At 45.9% G+C, this 23,289-nt stretch overlaps 1 protein-coding gene across 1 annotated transcript in view; it reads right to left on the bottom strand.

The window, feature by feature from the left end:
* The window catches only part of LOC138736441 (potassium voltage-gated channel subfamily KQT member 5-like), a 278,988-nt gene extending 256,666 nt beyond the window's left edge, over nucleotides 1-22,322 (bottom strand). Inside the window, exon 1 of the mRNA XM_069885971.1 lies at nucleotides 21,420-22,322. Coding sequence (XP_069742072.1) covers nucleotides 21,420-21,781 — 362 coding nt within the window. The 5' untranslated portion in view covers nucleotides 21,782-22,322. The remainder of the gene's footprint in view (nucleotides 1-21,419) is intronic.
* Between the last annotated feature and the right edge of the window lie 967 nt (nucleotides 22,323-23,289).

The following is a 23,289-nucleotide window of genomic DNA, read 5'->3' as shown; positions in this document are numbered from 1 at the left end:
ACTACACTTGGTTTCAATTTAAACAATACAGTTAAAGAGGGCATGTAGACTATTTACAGGAATTATGGAAAGGTTTGAAATTATAAATTGTTATTCCAAACTGCAGATGGAGGTTTGACTCGGTAGGAAACATGGGGCAAACTGGCATGTACTCTTAATAGTTTAGAACAATAATGCATTAAAACTTGCAAATCCTTATGGGGTCTGGCAGAATGAATGTATCGAGGATGTTTCCCCTTGATGAGGCATCGAACCTGGGGTCATAGTCTCCAAATAATTGGTTGGCATTTGGAAATGAGATGAAAAAATCTCTTTATGTAGAGGATGGCGAATCTTTAGGATGATCTGATGCTGGACGGATGTGAAGGCTTAGTTCTTGCAGACGCTCAGAACAGAGGTTGATAGATTTTAAGGGGTCGAGAGATATGCAGCAAAAATAGTGTTGAGGTAGAATAAGAGGCAGTGGCATACCTAAGGTATGGCAGGCATGACACGTGCCCTGAGCGCAACTTGAAGGGGGCGCCATTGAGCAGTTTCTATCAAAGCCAGACAAGCCATCTGAAGAAAAGAATCTTCGGTCTTTGATCATCAGGGGTGAGAAGCATTAGGATGGCCCGAATTATTAGATAAAAATACAGTGCTGGGAGCTACACGACCACATAACTCACTGTGCCGCTGCTCAGTGCCAACTGGCAGTAAGACCATTCTCCTGCATAGAGAGGTAGTCTAGAATTTTGTGCAAAAATCTATGAAATTTAATGTTCTTATTAAAAGTGACATTTCCTTATCGCGGAGAATTGTGTAAACATTTCTTTATGAAAAAGGAGAAAAGTGGAGCTGAAGGACGGAAGAGATGACAGTTGGAGGCGGAAGAAGTCAAGAAGTTCTTCATGCCTTTTCTTGAAAAGCCCAGAACAAGTAGTTTGATACGTTCTACGGAGGCGCCTGCACCTGCTACAAGTTTGTTAGAATCCAAAGGTGGATCAAGTACAAATGTGTCACAAAACGCAGAGCAGGTCAAGTCAGATAAGTCCACGTATGACGAGATTAAGAGTGAGGCTGCAACAGAGAATGTGGACACGACAGGAGGGGAAGACAATGGTGATGGTGAGTTTATTGATTAGACTTTACCTGATGAGATTGCACCTGACAACATTGAACCTAGTGAACTGGATGATGTCAAAGAGCCTCGAACTGTCATACCAGAAAGTGACTGAACAGCGTGACATTGGACTTCTGAAGTTCTACAAGGATACTGGAAAAGTAATTCTGCCTGATGCATTAAGAACAGAAATAATAAAGCTGGATTTGGAGTATTTCCAGAACATTGAGGGGCCTTTCCTACTAACAAATGAACCCTGCTCAATGAACAAAACTTGGTTCAAGAGGAAATTGGGAAATGGTTGTAGTGAGAAAGTGACTCATTCATGGCTGGTCGATTCCCCTTCTAAAAAGGGGAACTGACCAGCATTTTTAATCTGTGGCCTTCTCTATTCCCAGTCAGACCATCAATTCCCATTGGATGAGGAAAGTGGATTCAACCAGTGGAAAGCACCTGAAAGAATTTTGAAACAAAGTTCTCATTCGCATTGTCCGTATTCAAAAGAGGCTGCAGGATCCCAGCAGGAACTTCCACGACACTGCCCTGGATTTGAAAGCCCTCTGAGATTATTTTGATGATGAAAGAGAAGAGTTCACCAGTGAGTCACTTGAAGAAGGACTCGGTCTCAGCATCAGCAAACAAAGCCAGGGGTCATTTTGTAAAACAAACATTATCCTCCATTATCTGCATATCTGCCCTGGCCCCCTCTGCCCCCTGTGCAGCAAGGACTGGGTTCACCTTGTCCTCAACTACCACCCCATCAACCTCTTCAACCTCCACCATTTCCATCACTTACGATGTTATTTCACAACATCTTCCCTGTTCCTCCTCTCTCCGCCTTTCGCAGGGAACACTCCCTCTGTGACTCCCTCGTCCACTCCTCCCTTCCCACCAATTGCTTCCTCGGTGCCAACCTCTGCGACCGCAAACATCCTTCACTCCAGAGGCAAGGAGGTAGCATAATTGATTGTTGTAACTATAACTTTTATGAATGTACTTTGGTCGAGCAGTTTTGAAATAAAAATGCTGAAAATGCAAAGTATCCAAAGACGATCAAATGCCATTAACTTTTCTGAAGCCTTTACTCTCTCTCAACAGATGCTGCCTGACCTGCTGAGCATTTACAGCATTTCCTGTCTTTATTTGAGATTTCCAGCATCAATACTATTTTACTTTAGTAGTTGTACAGCACAGCAGTCGTCAAACTGTGATTATTCTTCTTTCTTTACCTTTTCATCTTTATTATAGCATCGAGTCCACGCTGCTGAAGATCCAGCTGCGCTGGATGGGTCACGTCTCCAGAATGGAGGACCATCGCCTTCCCAAGATCGTATTATATGGCGAGCTCTCCACTGGCCACCGTGACAGAGGTGCACCAAAGAAAAGGTACAAGGACTGCCTAAAGAAATCTCTTGGTGCCTGCCACATTGACCACCGCCAGTGGGCTGATAACGCCTCAAACCGTGCATCTTGGCGCCTCACAGTTTGGCGGGCAGCAGCCTCCTTTGAAGAAGACCGCAGAGCCCACCTCACTGACAAAAGGCAAAGGAGGAAAAACCCAACACCCAACCCCAACCAACCAATTTTCCCTTGCAACCGCTGCAATCGTGTCTGCCTGTCCCGCATCGGACTGGTCAGCCACAAACGAGCCTGCAGCTGACGTGGACTTTTTACCCCCTCCATAAATCTTCGTCCGCGAAGCCAAGCCAAAGAGAAGAGATAGAATAGTTAGTTTCCCATGTGAATCCGCAAACTCATTGCCTACTTTTGAGGAAGCCTGGGGAATTTCATCAGGTCTACAACGTCTTTCACCAGCCTTTACAGGTGCACCATGGAAACTATTTTGTAAGGATGCTACAGGAACTGCCCTTCTCAAGACCACAAAGTTGTGAAGCATAGCTCAACCTCCCCTCCATTCAACTCTGTCTACACCTTTCACTGTCCCTGCAGAGCTGGGAGCCCTTGATGGAAGGCTCAGGCCTGAAATGTTAGTTATTTATCTTTGCCTCCTGTGGATGTACAGGACCTGCTGAATTTTGTGTATTTGCTACCCATGTAACATTTAGTTCAAAATGACATTATCAAATTTTATGAATACTTTGTCTAACTTTCCAACATTGAACCAACCAAATTAGATTGATGCCTTTTTTTTCCATTTGAATCCTTCTCATAAGGGTTGAAAAGGTAACATTTATAGGAAGTTATTAATATTGCAATCAAATTCTAATGACAAAATTTAAAGGGGCTGGGAAGAGGAACTTCAGTTACATCTTCCAGAGGAATCATGGGAGAAGATATTTTGGATTGGTTAATATCTCTTAAATATGTGCTCATCATTCTTTGATTCAGTTTCAAGTGGTACATCGGGCTCACATCTCAAAAGACAAATCAGCCTGTATTTTTTCTAATGTTAGTCCTATTTGTGGTAGATGTAAAACAGAAGTGGCTTCTCTAACTCGTATGTTTTGGCCATGCCCTGTGTTGGAGAGGTAGTGGATAGATATTTTTAAGACTTTGTCAGCTATACTGGATATTAGTTTGCACCCCATCCTATTGACTGCTCTTTTTGGAATTATTGTTCCAGAAGTGGAACAAGTTCCCACTTTCACACATCGGGTGCCTTTTCTACATTGCTGACTAGAAGAGCAATCTTATTTAAATGGAAAGATTCTAATCCACATTTATCCAAAGATAAATTTAGTGGTTCTCTCAAATTATGTCATGTTTAAGGATAGAGGAAGTGAGGAGCCGAACATTTGATACTTCTGTTAAATTTGAAGAGACTTGGCAACCTTTTATAAATCATTTCCACAGACTTAGAAGAATTATTTAACCGTCTGGACTATATTTAATTTTATTTCTTTTTTCCTTGTTGGCGAAGACCATACAATTAATTTTTATTAATAAATTCTTAGGATAGGCTGCCCAGACTTTTTGGTTGGTTTTGCTTTTCTTAGATTAGGTGGGGTTTCCTAATCTAGTAAAACAATCAAACTAGATGTGCAGAAAGGAGACAATCTCGGTCATCTTATCAGGCAGATATATACAATATACACCAGGTAACTGGTCTGACATGAAGATTAGACAAGGAAATGGTGATAAATATATGACCAATGGATACCACGGGCAGATCAGAATATTAACCTCATTCTCAACATAATAAAAATGTGCAATCTAGAAGGTCACGCCAAAATCATTTGCTAGTATATTAATGAGCTTCTATCTCAAAGGTTCAAATATTCAAAGCTTCCTTTGATTATGACTTAATAAAACATCAAAAATGTAACATAGATAATATACTTCAACTTTGGTCTTCTGAAAGGCAGAGTCGCCATGAACACCCCTAACAATAGGGGAAAGAGAGACTATTCAGACACGGTGTCCGTAGATATGCCCCCAGTGCTCTCTCAGCACCTGCAGCTTCACAAGCCACTGGCAACTCGAGTGTGAGATCCAAATCTCAAATATGATCAGGAAACGTTCAGCACAAAAGTCTCTTCCATCTGTCTTGCCCCAAGCATTGGTTCTTATATTGTGATATGGAGAGTGAGAAATGGAAGGCTATCCCAGCATGAACTTCATGCTGCTTGTGCCATGTAAGACCCACTAGATAAGATGAGTAAGTGCTGAATAATCGATGTGCTTCCCACATATATACCCAGGAGATGAAGCATGAAATTGAGTAGGGTGGAAGCAAGTTTTCACACCAGCTGTCAGTGTTTTTATAGTTCCATATTAGATGGCACCAATAGATCTTGCCAGTTAGCAGAGTGAATGCAACTTTCATTACAGGCCAATTACATGCTGTCAAAAATACTCAAAATACTGGTCAGTGCAGAGACATTTAACTATAAATATGCTTTGAATATGATGATACAACTGAATTTGCTCCATTAAGTGTATTCCCATGTACAAACAAAATAAAAAAATACAATGTGTATCACCCATGCATATTATTGATCATTCCAGGCATTTACCATCTGATTCTCCCTATCCATACTCCCAGACATATCAGGCTTTATAGTATCTAATTCTGGACACACTCCCACTGCCCCTCCCTAATTCTGGACACACTCCCCCCTGCCCCTCCCTAATTCTGGACACACTCCCCCTGTCCCTCCCTAATTCTGGACACATTCCCCCAGCCCCTCCCTAATTCCAGACACACTCCCCCTGCCCCCCCTAATTCCAGATACACTCTCCCTGCCCTCCCTAATTCCGGACACACTCCCACTGATCCTCCCTAATTCTGGACACAATCCCCCTGCCCCTCCCTAATTCCGGTCACCCTCCCACTGCCCCTCCCTAATTCCGGACACCCTCCCCCTGCCCCTCCCTAATTCCGGACACCCTCTCACTGCCCCTCCCTAATTCCGGACACCCTCCCACTGCCCCTCCCTAATTCCGGACACACTCCCACTGCCCCTCCCTAATTCAGGACACACTCCCACTGCCCCTCCCTAATTCCGGACACACTCCCACTGCCCCTCCCTAATTCCGGACACACTCCCACTGCCCCTCCCTAATTCTGGACACACTCCCACTGCCCCTCCCTAATTCCAGACACACTCCCACTGCCCCTCCTTAATTCCGGACATGCCCCCTGACCCTCCCTTATTCCCGACACACTCAAAGCCTTTAACTATTTCTGGACACAATCCCACTGACCCAATCTAATTTTGGTCTCTCCCACTCCCTCCCCCTAATTCCTGAGATACTCCCAAGCCTCTTCTTAATATCTGACAAACCAATGGACTCTGTACAATGCAAACATAACCAACGATTCATTACAGATATATAGATTCCCATCCACACTTGCATTCTCCCCAATGTTCCAACAGACCCTGTTGTCTATAAATGAGGGAAATGTTCAAAGGTGCCCTAAAATAGCCAACACAATGAGAGACTTCCCCAAATCACTGAAGTACATCTGAAGTATATTCATAACTACTTTCTGATTTAGTCATTATAACATCGGTTGAATTTGCATCGGAAAATATTTTGTTATGGAAAATTGGATGAACAGGGCTCAAAGGACCCACAATAACCCTCTTCTTTGGGTGCAGACACAATAATCAAAAGCTTTTACCGAAGACTGATATTTATTTTGTTGCCTGGTTGACCCCATTCAGACACACAGTCTACAATAAGGCAGTTCAATCCAGTTGCATTACATTAGCATATATTAAAACATAAAAATGACAAGTGTGAACTCCTCCAAAGATAAGATTTATCCACACACATACTATTCCCCTCAATCTCCTCACTCCAGAAATATAATCCAGTTCACCTATCATAGCAACATGTCTATGGTGGATGCCATCTCGCTGGTTCTACGCAAAGCCCTGGTTCTTCTGGACAGCAAAGATGCATTCATCTGAATGCTCTTTATTGACTACAGATTGGCATTTAACACCATTATCCACTCAAAACTGATCAGCAAACTCCAAGACATGGGACTCAACACCCCTCTGTGCATTTGGATCATGGATTTGCGCACCTCCAGATCACAATCAGTGAGGATTGGTAAGAACATCTACTTCACAATCTTCATCAGTACCAGAGCACCACAGGACTGTGTTCTTAGCCCACTGCTCCAGACAAGTGTGAACTCACAATTGGCCATGCATTTGGTAAATTGGAAGCACTTTACACCTATTACTATGCGGCTTAGCACAACAATAACACCATCTACAAATTTGTGGGTTGTATAAAGGAAGGAGCAAAGTCAGCATACAGGAGAGAGATTGAAAGATTGGCCGAACAACAACCTTGCACTCAATGTCACCAAAACTAAGGAGCTGATTGTTGACTTCAGGAAAGGAAAACCACAGGTGTACAATCCAGTGAACATTGGGGGATCATAGGTGAGAGGTTGAGCAAATTTAAGTTCTTGGGAGTCACTATCTTGGAGGATCTTTCCTGGACTCAGCACACCAATGGCATCGTGAAGAAAGAACATCAGTGCGTCTACTTCCTCAGGAGATTGTGGAGGTTCGGTATGACATCAGAAACCCTAGCAAATTTCTACAGATGTATGGTAGAAAGTGAGCTGATCGGCTGCATCACAATCTGGTATGGAAACACAATACCTGTGAGCTTAAAGCCCCCCAAAAGATAGTGGACACTGCCCAGGAGATCACAGGCAAAACCGTTCCTACTATTGAGTACATCTACAGGGAATGCTGCCATCGGAGAGCAGCAGCAATCATCAAAGACCCTCACCACACAGCACACGTTCTGTTCTCGCTGCTGCCGGCAGGAAAGAGGTACAGGTGCCACAAGACTCGCACCACCAGGTTCAGACACAGCTGCTACCCCTCCACCATCAGACTCCTCAACGACAAACTCAATCAGGGACCCATTTAAGGACTCTTCGTTTTGCACTTTATTAATATTCTTTTTGTTCTCTCTGTAAAGTTGGTTTGTTTACATTTGTTATCCTTTTACAGTTCTTTGTTTTGTTGATGTTTTACTCTTTGTACTATTTATTTTTTGCACTACCAATTTGTGGTAATTCTGCCTCGCCTGCAAGGAAAAAAGGAATCTCAGGGTTGTTTGTGATGTCATGTATGTACTCTGACAATAAATCTGAAATAACATATCCCTCTTCATCCTTGTTCCGAAATTCTACCAGCATCAACTGTCCTCTCTTAAATCGGACTATTTTTAAAAATATTTTAATCGTCCTCCATTTACTAGCCTCTGTTCAGTGACCATTAAATATCAAGTTAATGAACAATCTCCAAATCTCACTTCTAAATTTTCTATCTCTGCTGCACTTTGAATAGGAAATGCTTGCTCAATTCTTTTTCTTTTGAGTTGACTTCTGCAATTTGGAAAAATGCAAAGTCATCCATTTTAGTGGGAAAATTACCAAGGCAGTGAATTTTATTAAACAGTGAGAGATTGAAAATTGTTGGCATTCCAGGGTATTCTTGTACGCAATCCACTGAAAGTTAATGCGCAGGTACAGCAAGTGATTAGGAAGTGAAAAATAACTGCAAGAGGATTTGAATCATGGCTTGCCTGTTATCAGAACCGTCTGTTTCCATTGTAAATCATCCATCTCTCTCTCTCTGTTAGTACCGAATGACCTGCTTGTTATGACCCACAGCTCCACTGTTTGCAACACATAATTCTTCCTTGTATCATCATCCTCAAACTGGCCCATGAACCCATTCCACAAAGTGTCTATACAACCTCGCTCCATAGAAAGCCATGATCTCCTGGTCACAGATATTCCCTTTGTCCTATCCACCCCCACCTTCTTTCTAATGAAACGGACCGGCTTTCTCACTTTCCCAGTCCTGCAAATCTGTTCCCCCTACCGAGAGGGACAACAACATTAGCTGCTTTTCTTTCACGAAACAAAACATGCTGGAAGAACGCAATGGGTCAAGCAGCGTCAAGGGAAAGGGAACCAGTTGGGCTGAAACTCCATCAAGACCTGGCACATTGACAATTCATTTTCCCCCACTGATGTCTCTCAACCCACCGAGTTCCTCGAGCAGGTTGTTTTTTGCTCTAAATTCCAATGTTCTTTTCTCTTGTGTCTACTACTTTTCTCCCCCCACCCCCCCCACAGTTGCTATATTTCCTTCGAAGTGGGCTCAGCATTTTCTATTTTTACCTAAGCATATCCTGATCATTCTCACAGATATAAAATATAAGATATAGCAGAAGCAATATTGCTGGCTCCCCACTCAGCTCTGGATCACCGCAAAAACAGCAACTCATACATACAGCTGCACATCATCGTCTACAGCTCAGCCTTCAACACCATTATTCCCTCAGTGCTGGTCAAGAAGCTACAAACTCTGGGTCTCTGCACCTCCCTCTGCAACTGGATCCTGGACTTCCTCATTGGAGGAGTACAGTCAGTATGAATTGGAAACAACGTCTCCTCCTCACTGATTATGATATGTGCTTAGCCCACTGCTCTAGATGACTGTGTGGCCAGGCACAATTCTATTGCTATCTACAAGTTTACCGATGACAACACAGTTGTCAGACAGAATCACAAACAGCAATGAAGAAGTGTACAGGAGGGAGATAGATCAGCTCATTGAGTGGTGTCACGCCAACAACCTGAGTTCAATGTCAGGACAGCACAATTGGCGTAGCAGTTAGCGCAATGCCTTTACAGCACCAGCGATCGGGTCCAGACTGAGGTTTGAGTCCTGCACTGTATGTAAGGAGTTTGCAAATTCTCCCCATGTCTGCATGAGTTTTCCCCAGGGCTCCAGTTTCCTCCCACCATTTGAAACATACCGGGGGTGTAGATTGAGTTTAAATTGGGCAGCACAGCTCGTGGACGGAAATGGCCTGTTACCGTGCTGTAAGTCTCAATTAAATTAAAACCAAGGAAATGATTATGGACTTCAGGAGGAAATCAGGGGAACCCAACCCAGTCCTCATCGAGGGCTCAGTATTGGAGAGGGTCAAGAAATTCAAATTCCTGGGTGTCACCATCTCCAAGGATCTGTGCTGGAGCCTCAATGTTGATGCAATCATAAAGAAGGCTCACCAGTGGCTATACATTGTGAGGTGTCTGAAGAGATTCGGTATGTTACTGAAAACCCTCATAAATTTCTACACGTGTACCGTGGAGAGCATTCTGGCTGGTTGCATCACTGCCTGGTATGGACACACCAATGCCTAGGACAAGAGAAAAACTACAGAGGGTTGTTAACTCAACCTGCGACATCACAGGCACCAGACTTGACTCCCTCTAGGTCATCTACATGAGGCAGTGCCTTAAAAAAGCTTTCTCCATCCTCAAAGACCTCCAACACCCAGGCCATGCCCTCTTCACTCTGCTACCAATGGGAAAAAGGTCCAGGAGCCTAGAGACGAGCACTCAGCAGCACAAGGACAGCTTCTTCCCCACTGCCAAAAGATTCCTGAACAATCAATGAACCAAAGACACTGCCTTACTCTTCGTGAACTATTTAAAAAAAATTATTGTTGTAAGATTGTTTATATGAATGCTTCTACTGTGATCCTGCCACAAAACAATGATTTTCATGACTTGTTTGTGACAATAAATTCTGATTCTAAAATGTTATCCCAGGTGACATTTTGGTGAATCTCTTCTGCACTCTCTCCAATGCAGTCACGTCTTTCCTGCAGTGTGGCAACTGGACCCATACAGCCAAATACATTGGACCAAGTACTATACCCTCTCTGTTCTTATATCTCTTCCCTAATTACTGAAGGCAAGTTTCTCACATGCCTGCTCAACCAATTTATCCACCTGTGCTGCTGCCCTAATGAAATCCTTGAGTGTAGTTAACAAGGTCCCACTCCTGAGCATTTCCTTGGATTCTTCCACTTATTCTGGCCACCCAAGTCTTATTAGTCCTTCCAAAATGCATCATTTCACATTTTTTAAGGATTAAATTTCATCTGGCATTGATCTGCCCATCTTCCCAGTTAAATCAACATTGCTCTGTAGTCACAGACAACTCTCTTTACGATCAACATGCCTCTGGTTTTCATGTCACGTGCAAACCTATCACTTATGCCTTCTACTTTCAAGTCCAAATTTCTAATTATACAAATGGGGAGGGTCCCTGTACCAATCCTGGTAGAATGCCATTGGTCCCAGGCTCCTGATCACAAAAGCAATTCTCTGCCATCTTCTTCCCCCTGTTCCCTTCCTCCCATCACCAAATTCTGATCTAAACTGCCAATTTGTTCTGGATCTCATGAACCCATACTTTTCAGACTGGTCTACCTGGAGAGATCATGTCAACTGCACCATATCAACAGCACCAACCCTCCCCCCACTTATCAACATGCTGAATAAGCTCTTTAAAAACAAAATAGACAAATCTCCCATGAGCAAAGCCTTGAATAATCCTCAACTTTCCATGTGCAGAAGTAGAAATGTGAGCTTGCCGTGTTTACATCTGCTTGCAAAAGAACCAACATCATTTGGAGTTCTGGTAATACCTTTGGGAAAATAACACGCTCACACAGCACGTCAAGTCAAAGATTGGAAGAATCACACCCAGAAGCAAGTTACTGGCTTCAGGGGATAAGGGAAAGAAGGAAAATGAAAACTTCAGGAGTCAGACAATCAGAATGCCAATACACCAATGAATGGACATGAGGTTGGATAACACAGTCCTTGTTCACTGCCATAGAACAATAGAGGACCATAATAAATATGGTTCATAAATCCCAGCTCCCAGAAAATTAATTGCCATCTCATATCTGGTTACTATTAGGAGAATCCATGGTTCTATCAGTCTAATGAGTCCCACCCACCCTGTTTAGACAGATTCACTGTCCCACTTCTGACTATTACTTGGAGCGACCTGGACTCTGTTCATGATAAGATAAACAGATACAGCCACTCTGACCAACTTGTCCAATGCACAAACACCTGGACAGCTCCTGGATATTAGTATCCAGCAGGGTCAATCTTCACACGAGAGGGGAAGATGAGCTTCCCAGCCATAATGCAGCAGGCACAACACTGTTACAGTGCCAGTACATGGGTGTGAATCCAGGGCTGTCTGTAAGGAATTTCCATGATGCCTTGGTTTTCCTCTGGGTGCTCCAGTTTCCTCCTCCTACCTTGAGAAGCAGTCCCTCCAGAGACACGGAGTGTCTGTGGATTTGCCTCGACTGCTCCTGCAGCCGCTGCAGTTGCACAGATTCCTATTCAAGCTTTTGGCAACCTGGGCTGCAGGAAGTTTTCAGCACCCAAGTCCCTTCTGGAGCCCTTCTTGCCCTCTTGAATCCTGATACGATTCCTTTTTCCCATGAGCCAGTTACCAGCAGCCTGTGTAGATCCTTCAGCTGCTAGGCCGCTTGCTGTTCCATTGCTGTGGTGACCCTCCCTCTAGGGTGGTCTCCCGTGCTTCTCCTTCTCAAGCAGAGGTGTTCTCCCCTTTTCTGGTGCCCTGTGCTGATCCGCTGCTCTCTCGGATTCTGCAAACCCTCGAGGTACGCTGACCAGTACTGGTACCACCATCTTGAACACAAACATCCATGGTTACAGGATTTTAAAAGAAAAATAGTTGGCTCCTTTACAGGCCATTTAAAGCATTTATGGAGCCATCAGCATTATGACCAGGCAGTAGGACCCTGTGAAGCAGTACGGTGTCTCCACTCCCCACTCTTCCGAGTCCACCCCAGCAGCAGATGTTCTGGCAGTGTCATCATTTTCTTTACTCGCAACAGTCTTCATATTCAACAGAATATCTGGCAGCAACTATGAATACTTCTTTATCTATCCTCCTATTTTTATCTTTTTTGTTGTCTTATGCCACATTGCAATAATTTAATTTATACAACTGCTGTTGGCATATCTTACTTACCTACGTGGTTGCAGCAAGTAAGAATTTCAGTTCTCACAGGAAGCTTCAGACGCAGGAATCTGAAGTTGAAACAGCTCAGCAGGTTGAGCAGCATTGGGAGAGAATGTCGAGTTAATGCATCTCTTTAGCAGGACTGAGGAGAGTTAGTACAAAATTACTGTGAAGTGGACTGGTTGGAGAGGCAAAACAGAGGCTCAAGCTCCCTGCTCAAGTCTTTTTTCCTTTAGCTCTGCCTCTCTCTCTTCCCTTTGTCTTCTTTAACAGAGCCAAAGTCAATGGACACCTAGAACCATATCCAATTAACACCCTTTGTCTGTCTCCGCCTCCCATTTTCCCCCAGCTTTTTAACACAGAGAGACACCTCGAGACCGGCTGAGATCCTCCAGCATTTCTGTGCCTCTACTACAATCTGCATACAGGACTGGTCAATCATGCAATATGATGCACAGATACAGAAGGCTGGCAGATGTGGGACAGGGATGCTGGAGGAAGTTGATTCAGTCCAGGAGGAGTGGCTGCTTAGAAGACAATGGCTGCACTCAACCTGGTTGTGCTTCAAGGCAAGGGCCTTTTGGGTGGAGCCAGGGCAAGTCCTCAATCAAATCATAAGTAAAGAATTTCCACAGGACCCAGAGTCATTCCTGTTAGGAAACATCATGGACACAAGGCTGTCCAAATTTCAAATCCAATTTGTGCTGATTGCATTGGCAGTGGCCAGGAAGTGCAGAGCAATTATTTGGAAGTTAAGACTCTCATCTGGGCATTGCACGTTGGAATATGGAACAACAGAGCTGTGCTCCCTGGGAGAAAATTATCTATAACCTAAGGAAAAAATTTGAAACTTTTCTTAAAATCTGACAATCCTTCCTGCGTTGCATCGGTGCAAGGATATTGTGTGGCCCCCTGTGCTCTGCTGCCTGCCCTCCCCCTCCCACTTCGTCCTTCCACTACAGGGGTAGTGGGGTGGTGAGGAGGGTAAGGGGGTCCATTCCAATCAGGCTAAGTCGAGATGAATGTAAGAGACCTGGAGGATGGACATTGAGCTCAGACAGATCCCGTGGTTAATGTTTTTTTTTCCTTTTTAATTTGTTACTTGTCTTCAGTCAGTGGCGTCTTGTTATTTTATGCTAAATAAGCATTTTTACCTTTTCATGCAAGTTTCTTTATTTAAATGGTCAATGTGGGTTTTTTTTGGATGTTTTCTGACGAGGTGGGGAGGGGCGATAAAACCAGACTCAGCAGAAGAAACGTATACATACTTGATAAATGTAATTGTTGATCTGTGAATTATTGGAAGTCGTGAGTTTGGAAAAATTATAAATAAAATATTCAAAAAAGAGAAGACACTGGCTGCAGAGCTGAAATCTGGTAAGAAGAGAAGGATGGTAAAAGTGAGAACAGATGGAACCAAAATGGGTCAGAACGAGATCAGAATTTCAGAGCTTTTGTACATTGTTCTTACATGTATGACAATAAACTCTGATACCAAATTGTATCAGCTTCAGTGAGAAACTACCACCTAACTGTTCACCCCTCCCCTTCTGCACCTGACCTCAGGAGCTGATGTCATCTCCCTCACTGAGCTTGGCTTGCTCACTGCACTTGGAGATCAACAAAGTTTCTCTCCCTTAATTCCATAATCTACACATGATCTCTCACTTACTTTGTGCTGCACTTGATTATGGCTGGTAGCTTCAACCACACCAACCTGAAAATTGTTCTACAACATTTTTAACAGCATGTCAACTTTGTCAACAGAGGTGAGAACACCCTAGATTGAGTGTACACCAATGACCACATATCTGGCCTGCTAACCCCAGCATATACACTGCTGGAATAAAGTCAGTTCGCAGGGACACCAGGATGGGGCTGCGGTGGAGTGGTGGGGGTTGACACTGCTGCAGGTCTGATTTGAGACCACGGACTGGTGATGTTTCAGGGAGGTTGCCACTGACAAAAGTCATGCAAGCATCAAGCTCAGTGACTGGCTACATTAGCAAGTCCATCGATTATCTCATGGAGATCAAGTGCTACACAACTTTTTTCTTTCTACTCACATTCTTTTTCTTTCTTTCTTTGGCTTGGCTTCGCGGACGAAGATTTATGGAGGGGTAATGTCCACGTCAGCTGCAGGCTCGATTGTGGCTGACAAGTCCGACGCGGGACAGGCAGACACGGTTGCAGCGGTTGCAAGGGAAAATTGGTTGGTTGGGGTTGGGTGTTGGGTTTTTCCTCCTTTGTCTTTTGACAGTGAGGTGGGCTCTGCGGTCTTCTTCAAAGGAGGTTGCTGCCCGCCGAACTGTGAGGCGCCAAGATGCACGGTTTGAGGCGATATCAGCCCACTGGCGGTGGTCAATGTGGCAGGCACCAAGAGCTTTCTTTAGGCAGTCCTTGTACCTCTTCTTTGGTGCACCTCTGTCTCGGTGGCCAGTGGAGAGCTTGCCATATAACACGATGGTCCTCCATTCTGGAGACGTGACCTACCCAGCGCAGTTTGATCTTCAGCAGCGTGGATTCGATGCTGTCGGCCTTTGCCATCTCAAGTACTTCGATGTTGGAGATGAAGTTGCTCCAATGAATGTTGAGGATGGAGCGGAGACAACACTGGTGGAAGCGTTCTAGGAGCCGTAGGTGATGCCGGTAAAGGACCCATGATTCGGAGCCGAACAGGAGTGTGGGTATGACAATGGCTCGGTATACGCTAATCTTTGTGAGGTTTTTCAGTTGGTTGTTTTTCCAGACTCTTTTGTGTAGTCTTCCAAAGGCGCTATTTGCCTTGGCGAGTCTGTTGTCTATCTCGTTGTCGATCCTTGCATCCGATGAAATGGTGCATCCGAGATAGGTAAACTGGTTGACCGATTTGAGTTTTGTGTGCCTGATGGAGATGTGGGGGTGCTGGTAGTCTTGGTGGGGAGCTGGCTGATGGAGGACCTCAGTTTTCTTCAGGCTGACTTCCAGGCCAAACATTTTGGCAGTTTCCGCAAAACAGGACGTCAAGCACTGGAGAGCTGGCTCTGAATGGGCAACTAAAGCGGCATCATCTGCAAAGAGTAGTTCACGGACAAGTTGCTCTTGTGTCTTGGTGTGAGCTTGCAGGCACCTCAGATTGAAGAGGCTGCCATCCGTGCGGTACCGGATGTAAACGGCGTCTTCATTTCTACTCACAAACCACCTTAAGTAATCCCTATGCCATCTGTACTCTCTGATTAGTAAGGAATTGTTCAAGGTGGGATGCGAGTGGAAAGGGAAGGTTGAGAATCACTGCTCAAGACCCAATTGTTACTGAAATATTTTGCTTGAGAAAAATTGTCATTGGCCCATTTCTTTGGAGTTATGAAACCGTGCACATAACGAGTCAATTAGGGATGATTCAAACAGTGGTTTTCAAACTTTTTCTATCCACCTACAAACCACCTTAAGCAATCCTTACTAATCTCAGAGCACCAGTGGCATTGCAGCAGCCCATCGATCCCACAGGATTCAAGCTAGCCACTATTATCCCAGTACCAAAGACAGCAACAGTAACAGGCCTCAATGACAGGCACCGACTCCACTGAAATGCTCCAAGCAGTTGGCAAAGAAATGTATTAGAGTGCACCTATCAGTAAAACTGAACCCATTTCAATTTGCCTACAGACAGAACCTTTCCACTGATGATGCTACAGCCTCGTCCCTCCACTTTGTCCTGACGCACTTGGAGAATGATGCCTCATAAGCCCAAGTCTCAATATGGACAAGACCAAGATGATGGTCGTGGACTTCAGGAGCAGACCACCCTCCACTACACGTTAATAGCTCAGTAGTTAGAGAGAGTGGATAGTGGCAACTTCCTGGTCACATTAACTTCTCCTCACTTATCAGGAAGACATTACCGCAACTGCACTTCTTCCAAAGGATGAGGCAGGCAGGGTCACTCACCACAATTCTGTAAACTTTCTACAGGAGCTCTATCAAGAGCATCCTGGCCGACTGCATCAAAGTGTGGTACATTTGCTGGAGAGCATCAGATAAGACAGGGCCATAAAGGCTGCATAGAGGATCACTGGGGTCTGTCTCCCTCCCATCAATGTAATTTACCTGAATTGTTGTTTAAAGAAGGCTGTTAAAATCAAGGAGGACCCATATCTCCTTAATGCGCACAATATCTTCCAGCAATTCCCATTGGGAAAAAGATACAGAAGTAGAAACAGAATCAGAATTAATTGCCATGGATAAGTCAAGAAATTCGTCATTTTTGCTGGATCATTCACAGTGCAAATATTTATATAAATCACCTTACAAAAAAAATAAAAATAGTGCATGAAAAAGTCAAAGTGAGGCCGTGTCTTTGGTTCATTGATTATTCAGGAATCGGATGGCAGCGGGGAAGAAGCTGGCCTGGTGCCACTGAGTGCTCATCTTTAGGCTCCTGTACCTTTTTCCCAATGGCCTGGGTGATGGGTCCTTGAGGACAGAGGCTGCTTTCTTAAGACTCCTTGCTGGAGTGAAGTCTCGTGCCTGTGAAGTCGCAGGCTGAGTTAACAACCCTCTGGAGTTTTTTCTTGACATCTTCTTGTCAAGACAGTGATGCAAATAGCCAGAATGCTCTCAACAGTATACCCACAGAGGTTTTTGAGAATCATCGGTGATATACCGAATTTCCTCAGACACCTCACAAAATATCAACCAGAACCACCAGGTTGAGGAACAGCTTTTATCCATGGGCAGTGAGACGGCGAATGACTGCTAAAACAACTCTCTGTGACTCAACTATTTATTAATAATATTTATTTAATATATGTATATATGTACTGATGAAGATCCAACTGTGCTGGGTAGGTCACGTCTCCAGAATGGAGGACCATCGCCTTTCCAAGATCGTGTTATATGGCGAGCTCTCCACTGGCCACCTAGACAGAGGTGCACCAAAGAAGAGGTACAAAGACTGCCTAAAGAAAGCTCTTGGTGCCTGCCACATTGACCACCGCCAGTGGGCTGATATCGCCTCAAACCGTGCATCTTGGCGCCTCACAGTTCGGCGGGCAGCAGCCTCCTTTGAAGAAAACCGCAGAGCCCACCTCACTGACAAAAGACAAAGGAGGAAAAACCTAACACCCAACCCCAACCAACCAATTTTCCCTTGCAACCACTGCAACCATGTCTGCCTGTCCCGTATCGGACTTGTCAGCCACAAACGAGCCTGCAGCTGACTTAGACATTACCCCTCCATTAATCTTTGTCCGCGAAGCCTAGCCAAAGAAAACAAGAAAAGAAAGAAAAATGTATCGTCTGTATGTGTGCCAAGTCTGCATGTGTGTTTGGCTCGGTTCTGCACCGTGGACTACAGAACGCTGTTTCGTCAGGTTGCTCTGGTACAATCAGATGACAAATAAACTTGAACGATGAAAGGAAGATGGGAATGGTCAGCTGAGTCCATTATAATTTCATGTTAGTTTTCTTTTATCAAAACTTGAAACAGGCTTCACAAACTGAGGAAAGTTCTTGTTTCTGGCACCTCGGCTCAGTGTGGTACATCACATCACATAGCGCATATCCAGACCCTTTGGCCCTCAGTGCTCATATCCAGCATCAAGCTTCCTTTTACACTCATCCCCTCTTATTAGCCCAAATTCCCATGAACCTGCATTTTATTCCACCTTAGAAGAAAGTGCAGTCACCAATTAGCTGCTAACTCCCTAAAATTTAGAATGCAGGAGGCCCCTGAAGAAAATCCATGTGGCCACAGGAAGAACGTACAAACTTTGCAGGCTGCACCAGAGATCACTGAACTTGAGCATCTGCAACTGTGAGACAGGAGCTGCATCACTGTGACCCCTTTGTTGCACACAAAAAAAGTCTTGATTTTTCCAGAAGAATTCTTTCATTGTTTACTGAAATTTTAAGGACATGCTATTTTATAATTAAAGATTACAACCTTATTAGTTTCATACCATTAATATAAAATTTGTGGTAATTTGTTGAATTAAACTCAATTTGTCAAACAAGTCACCAAAAAAAAATGGTCGCACTGCCAGAGTCGCTGCTGGTGCAGACCTGCTGACAGCGAGGAGCAGAACCACAGTGCTCCTCCACAGGGTCCAACCGCCCACTATAACTACTATTTGGCTCTCTACTAGCTTCAAACAGCCTGTTAAAGGAGCCAACCACAGGCTGAGGGCTGCCGGCGACTGGGTCACACCAGGCTGCGAAATGCTGGAGACTGGCTAAAGAGCTACCAGGTATCAGAACTGGGACATGAGAGGGTGTTGAAGGCTTCCTGATCTGGGGCTCGGGTTGCCGATGGTTTGGACTGAAGTCTGTGAAGATGCAGAAGTTGCAGGAGTGCTGGGGGCGAATCCATGCAGTCAGTGACTTTGAAACTACTCTAATTTGCTTCCTTTTCTCTGTTAGCAAGGGTTTGCCAGGCAATTTCTACTGATGGCAAATCTTATGGCAGACTAAAGGCAATTTTGAGTAATTTTACAGCCATATAATTGCACGACAATAAAAAGAAGAAAAAAAATCTTGAATCTTGGCATCTAATTAATAGAAATAGCCAAAACTGACCCTTCAGGTGTAACTTAATCTTGTAGACTGACTAGTGTATTTGCTTAATATATTGATTCATGAACAGCACTTGTAGGGTGTCATTCAAGGTCAAGCATTTATAGAGTGTGGTACATTGATCATTCCTCTGTTGACTGAAAAACTCAAGTCAGATGGAAAGTTTATTTCAAGCTTCTTTCCTGTATTGAGTCATCTATTGAAATGGCAGTCTGCCCTTCAATCCTCTGTTTTTCAGAGATGGTCTCAGCATGTTCAGTTTTGTCCCTGATCATAGTACCCCCAAGCAAACATTTCCCACCGTCTTGGGAATAGTCATCTGGAGCCCAGAATATTAGCACTGCACTGGTTTGTGTTCCCTTCAAGTTCCAGAAGTGAGAATAGGATCAAAGAGTAGAGGGCGGGGAGGGGGGGGAAGGAAAGAGACCAAGGGAATGGGGAAATGCTGGTCTTCATTACCTCTCAACTCTTGAATTCAACCCTCCCAAGTTATGTTGTAGCTCAATAAAACTCTAGTTAGACCACACATGGAATACAATGTTAGGTTCTGGTTCGCTTCATTGTAGGAAGGATGTGGAAGCTATGGGTGCAGAAGAGATTAACTAGAATGCTGTCTGGATTGGAGAATGTCTAATGAGGCAACATTAGTAGAGCTGGGACTTTTCCCTTTGGAGCAAAGAAGGATGAGGCGATTTAACAGAGGTCTACTAGATTAGAAGAGGTATACATAGGGTGGACAGCCTATCTATTTCCCATGGCAAGTCTAGCAAACACCAGATGATATCTGTACAATGTGAGGGGAGGAAAGTTTACGGGAGCCGCCAGTGAAGTTTTTTTTTAAAAAAAGAGTAGTGTGTACCTGAAATGTGTTGTGAGAGGTGGTGTGGAGGGATATTTGAAAGACTGAGACAGGCACATGGACGTAAAAAAGAGGGTTATGAATGAGGGGAAAGGAAGTTTTAGTTTGCTGTGTAGGTTTATATGTGTCAGCTCTACATTGTGGGCTGAAGGGCCTGTGCTGTAATAGATGAAAGGGGGTAGTCAGCGGAAGGGATCCAAAAGTGGGAGGTAAGAGGATGGGAATCAAGGTGGTTGGAGGTGGGGGTGGGAATAGTGTGAAAAAGGTTTTATTTATTGTATGACTTATAACAACACACAGGGGAACTTTGTCCAAGGAAACTTTGGGGTGTAATCCCATCAGTCAATGCCCTGGAATTTCCCTGCAGCTCTGCAACTGATTATTTCTCCTAGTGTCCCCATTCCCTTTAGCTGAAAAAGATGCCATTTACAGTAGTCGATTGATCTACCATGTTGTAGCTCAGAGTATCACTTGCTTCCACTGGAAGAGGAGAAAAATCAGTTCTCCTTCTCGATTTGCCTCTGACCATATCCCAGCACTGATCCTGTCAGGAAGTCTACACCCATCTTTAGCTTTATTCGGGATTTTTAAATGCCCTTGCTCTTGAAAGATCAAACTGCCGGCCGTGGTTTACAAACACCTGGAATTGTTGAAACGACCCTACTGAGTCCCTCCCGCACGTTCTCCGGCTGTTCCAGGGATGGTCGGTGATGAAGTCTCAACCGTTCTACATTTCTTTAGTTAGAGAGAAAGGAACCGCATCAGCAGTTCTGCGACCTGCCACAGGCAGAAACGTGGCTCCTCTTTCCTCTGTCCCCCGTCCGGATATGAGATGGAGTGGTCTTATTGCCCCACCAGCTCCGATCTCCCGACGGCCGAACTGTTCGCCCAAGGCGCCCTTCCGTCGAGTGCCGGCGGATTGGGGCCACCAGGTCGGAAACTGGAGCGTTAGACTCCCAGAGACAAGTTTCCTGCAGGCGTGCACAACGGATAGAGAAAACTCAGTGGAAATGTGCAGCGGCTGGGCTCAGTCACCTGCACCTCCCAGCACCCACTGGCGACTGGCAATGGATAGCACGGGGATCCCTCGGCTCGGACGAACGGTCTCCGAGGAAGGAGCCGAGCCCTCGAACTCGCTGTCAGTGACAACGGGCAGTATTTCTCTCTCTGCAACACCCCCCCCCCCCTAAAATCTTGGGAAGCGGCTCGTTTAGAGCGAGCAAGGGCGTTGAACACCCAAAGTGACAAGCAGTTTCCCTCCCCCCCCCCCCCCCGGGACATCGCGACGCGAAGATCAACCGGCTCGAAGTCGGACAAGTGTTGGAAGCCGGGAGAGCGCATTTGCCCTTTTGGGGGCCTGACCTTTGCAAACATGAAACTTCGGGGAAAACATCAGGAAATGCGGACGGAGTTGGTGGCCCGGAGTAGAAGTGAAAGACGCTGGGCTTGCAGTAAAAACACAAACGTCCTGGCGGAACTCCGCCGGCCACGCAGCGTCCTCTGGAATTCCTTCAGCACCTTTCTGTTTTTACTGGCCCCACACAGAGGTCGGGTTGCATTTGAAGGCGAGTTTACTCACACGAACCCATGGTAGGTGAATGCCCAGCTCCTCGGCCTCTCCAGGACGTTGTACAGCAGATTTTGGAGCCTCCGGTAGCGCGCGTTGCTGCGGCCGGAGCGGCCGCCGCTCTTCAAGGGCTTGGTCAGCAGACTGCGGCGGCTCCCCTGCTGCTGGGGTAGCCCCCGCTCCCCGGTCCCCAGCAGCGCCCCGTCTCGGCCCCCACGAGGCTCCGGGCCGGCGTGTAAACCCGACTCCACGTCGCTCATGCCGACCGCGTGCAACCTGAGCTCATCTCCGCTCGCCTCTTCTCCCCTTACCCGGGGGCTCCCCGCCGCGCTCTCCTTCCACAGCCTGGTGCCCTCGTTGTGTTTGCGAGGCATCGTGATCAGACACCCGGCAAAGGTCCCCGCTGGGGAGACATCGAGCTGCTGGGAGGGCTGGGGGTTGGATCCGTCCACTTCACTCTCTGCCCGCAGCTCCGTGACGGGTCTTATCTGCTTCGAAGCGCTGGAAGGTACGCCGGGGTTGAAGGGGTTAAAAGATCCCCGGAGGAAAGACCGTGTGAACCGCCGGCTTTGGAACGTGGAGAGGGCTCGTTCCAAGCCCGTGTTGGTGCAGTCTGTCCTTCACTGAGGTGTGTGCTGGGCTCGGCCAGGGCGCCTGGGCTCCCCAAACTCCAAAGTCCCGCTGGGGTCGGTGGCGGCAGCTGTCAGAAACCCCAGGTGGGCGTAGAAAACCCACCTCGCCATCCAACGTGGAGCACAGGAACAGCCAGACTCCGAGCTGGAGGGGCGACTGATTGACAACAGCTCCCGGGCACCGCGCGAAGTCCCGCAAGCGGCGCTGCCTTCAGAACCACACACACAGGTTTTCAAAACTGCTTTACACACATACGCGCGCGGAGCTTCGGGAATGCCTGTATTTTCTCCCTCACATACAGGTTGGGACTGCCTCTATTTTCACACACACCTCTTCGGGTCTGTCTGTATTTTCACTCTCACACACCCCTTAGGGACTGCCTGTAGTTTCTCTCTTTCCCACTGCCCCCCATGGGACTGCCTGTAGTTTCTATCTCACCTCCCCTCCTTTGGGTCTGCCTGCATTTACAAACACACACCTACCCCTGCGGGTATTTACACACCCACCCCTGCGGGTCCACTTGTATTTACATTCACCCACCCCTTTAGGTCCGCCTGTATTTACACCCTTCCTTGGGTCTTCCTGTACTTATTCACACACATCCCTTCAGGTCCACCTATATTTACACGAATACAGCCTTTCTATCTACCTGTATTTACACCCCCCCCCCGCCCGGACTGCCTGTCTTTTCTCACACACCCGTTCAGGACTGCCTGCCTGTCTGTATTTTCTCTCTCTCATAGTCTCGTATCCATCCACCTTCAAGTCTGCCTGCATTTTCACACTCAGCCACCTTTGGGTCTGCCTGTATTTTCTCTCACATGCACCTTTTGGACTGCCTGTCTATTTTCTCACACACCCCTTCAAGACTGCCTGTATTTTCACACACACCCCTTCAAGACTGCCTGCATTTTCACACCCCCTCCCTTCGAGACTGCCTGTCTGCATTTTCAGACACGCAACTTCGGGACTACCTGTATTTCCACACCCCCCACCCCACACACAGAGCTTCGGGACTGCTTGTATTTTCGGCAGTTGTCTGTAAGACCCTCGCGCCTCGCCCCTGAATGGTGCCGACTGCCGCCCAGCGGAGGCTACACTGCTGTTGGTACTGACTCAGGTCTCAATCCCAGATATAGCCATCTGCCTATGGCCTGAAGCGACAGTCATCCTTCCACCGAGACCAACTGACGGGAACATCTTGCCGTTATCGCTGCGCTGTTCACGGGAGCTGGACTCGTGCAAATTG

Source organism: Narcine bancroftii, chromosome 6 (genome assembly GCF_036971445.1).
Source record: "Narcine bancroftii isolate sNarBan1 chromosome 6, sNarBan1.hap1, whole genome shotgun sequence".
Lineage (NCBI taxonomy): Eukaryota > Metazoa > Chordata > Chondrichthyes > Torpediniformes > Narcinidae > Narcine > Narcine bancroftii.
The sequence above is the reverse complement of the archived record's forward strand: the minus strand, read 5'-3'. Positions and strand labels throughout refer to the sequence as shown.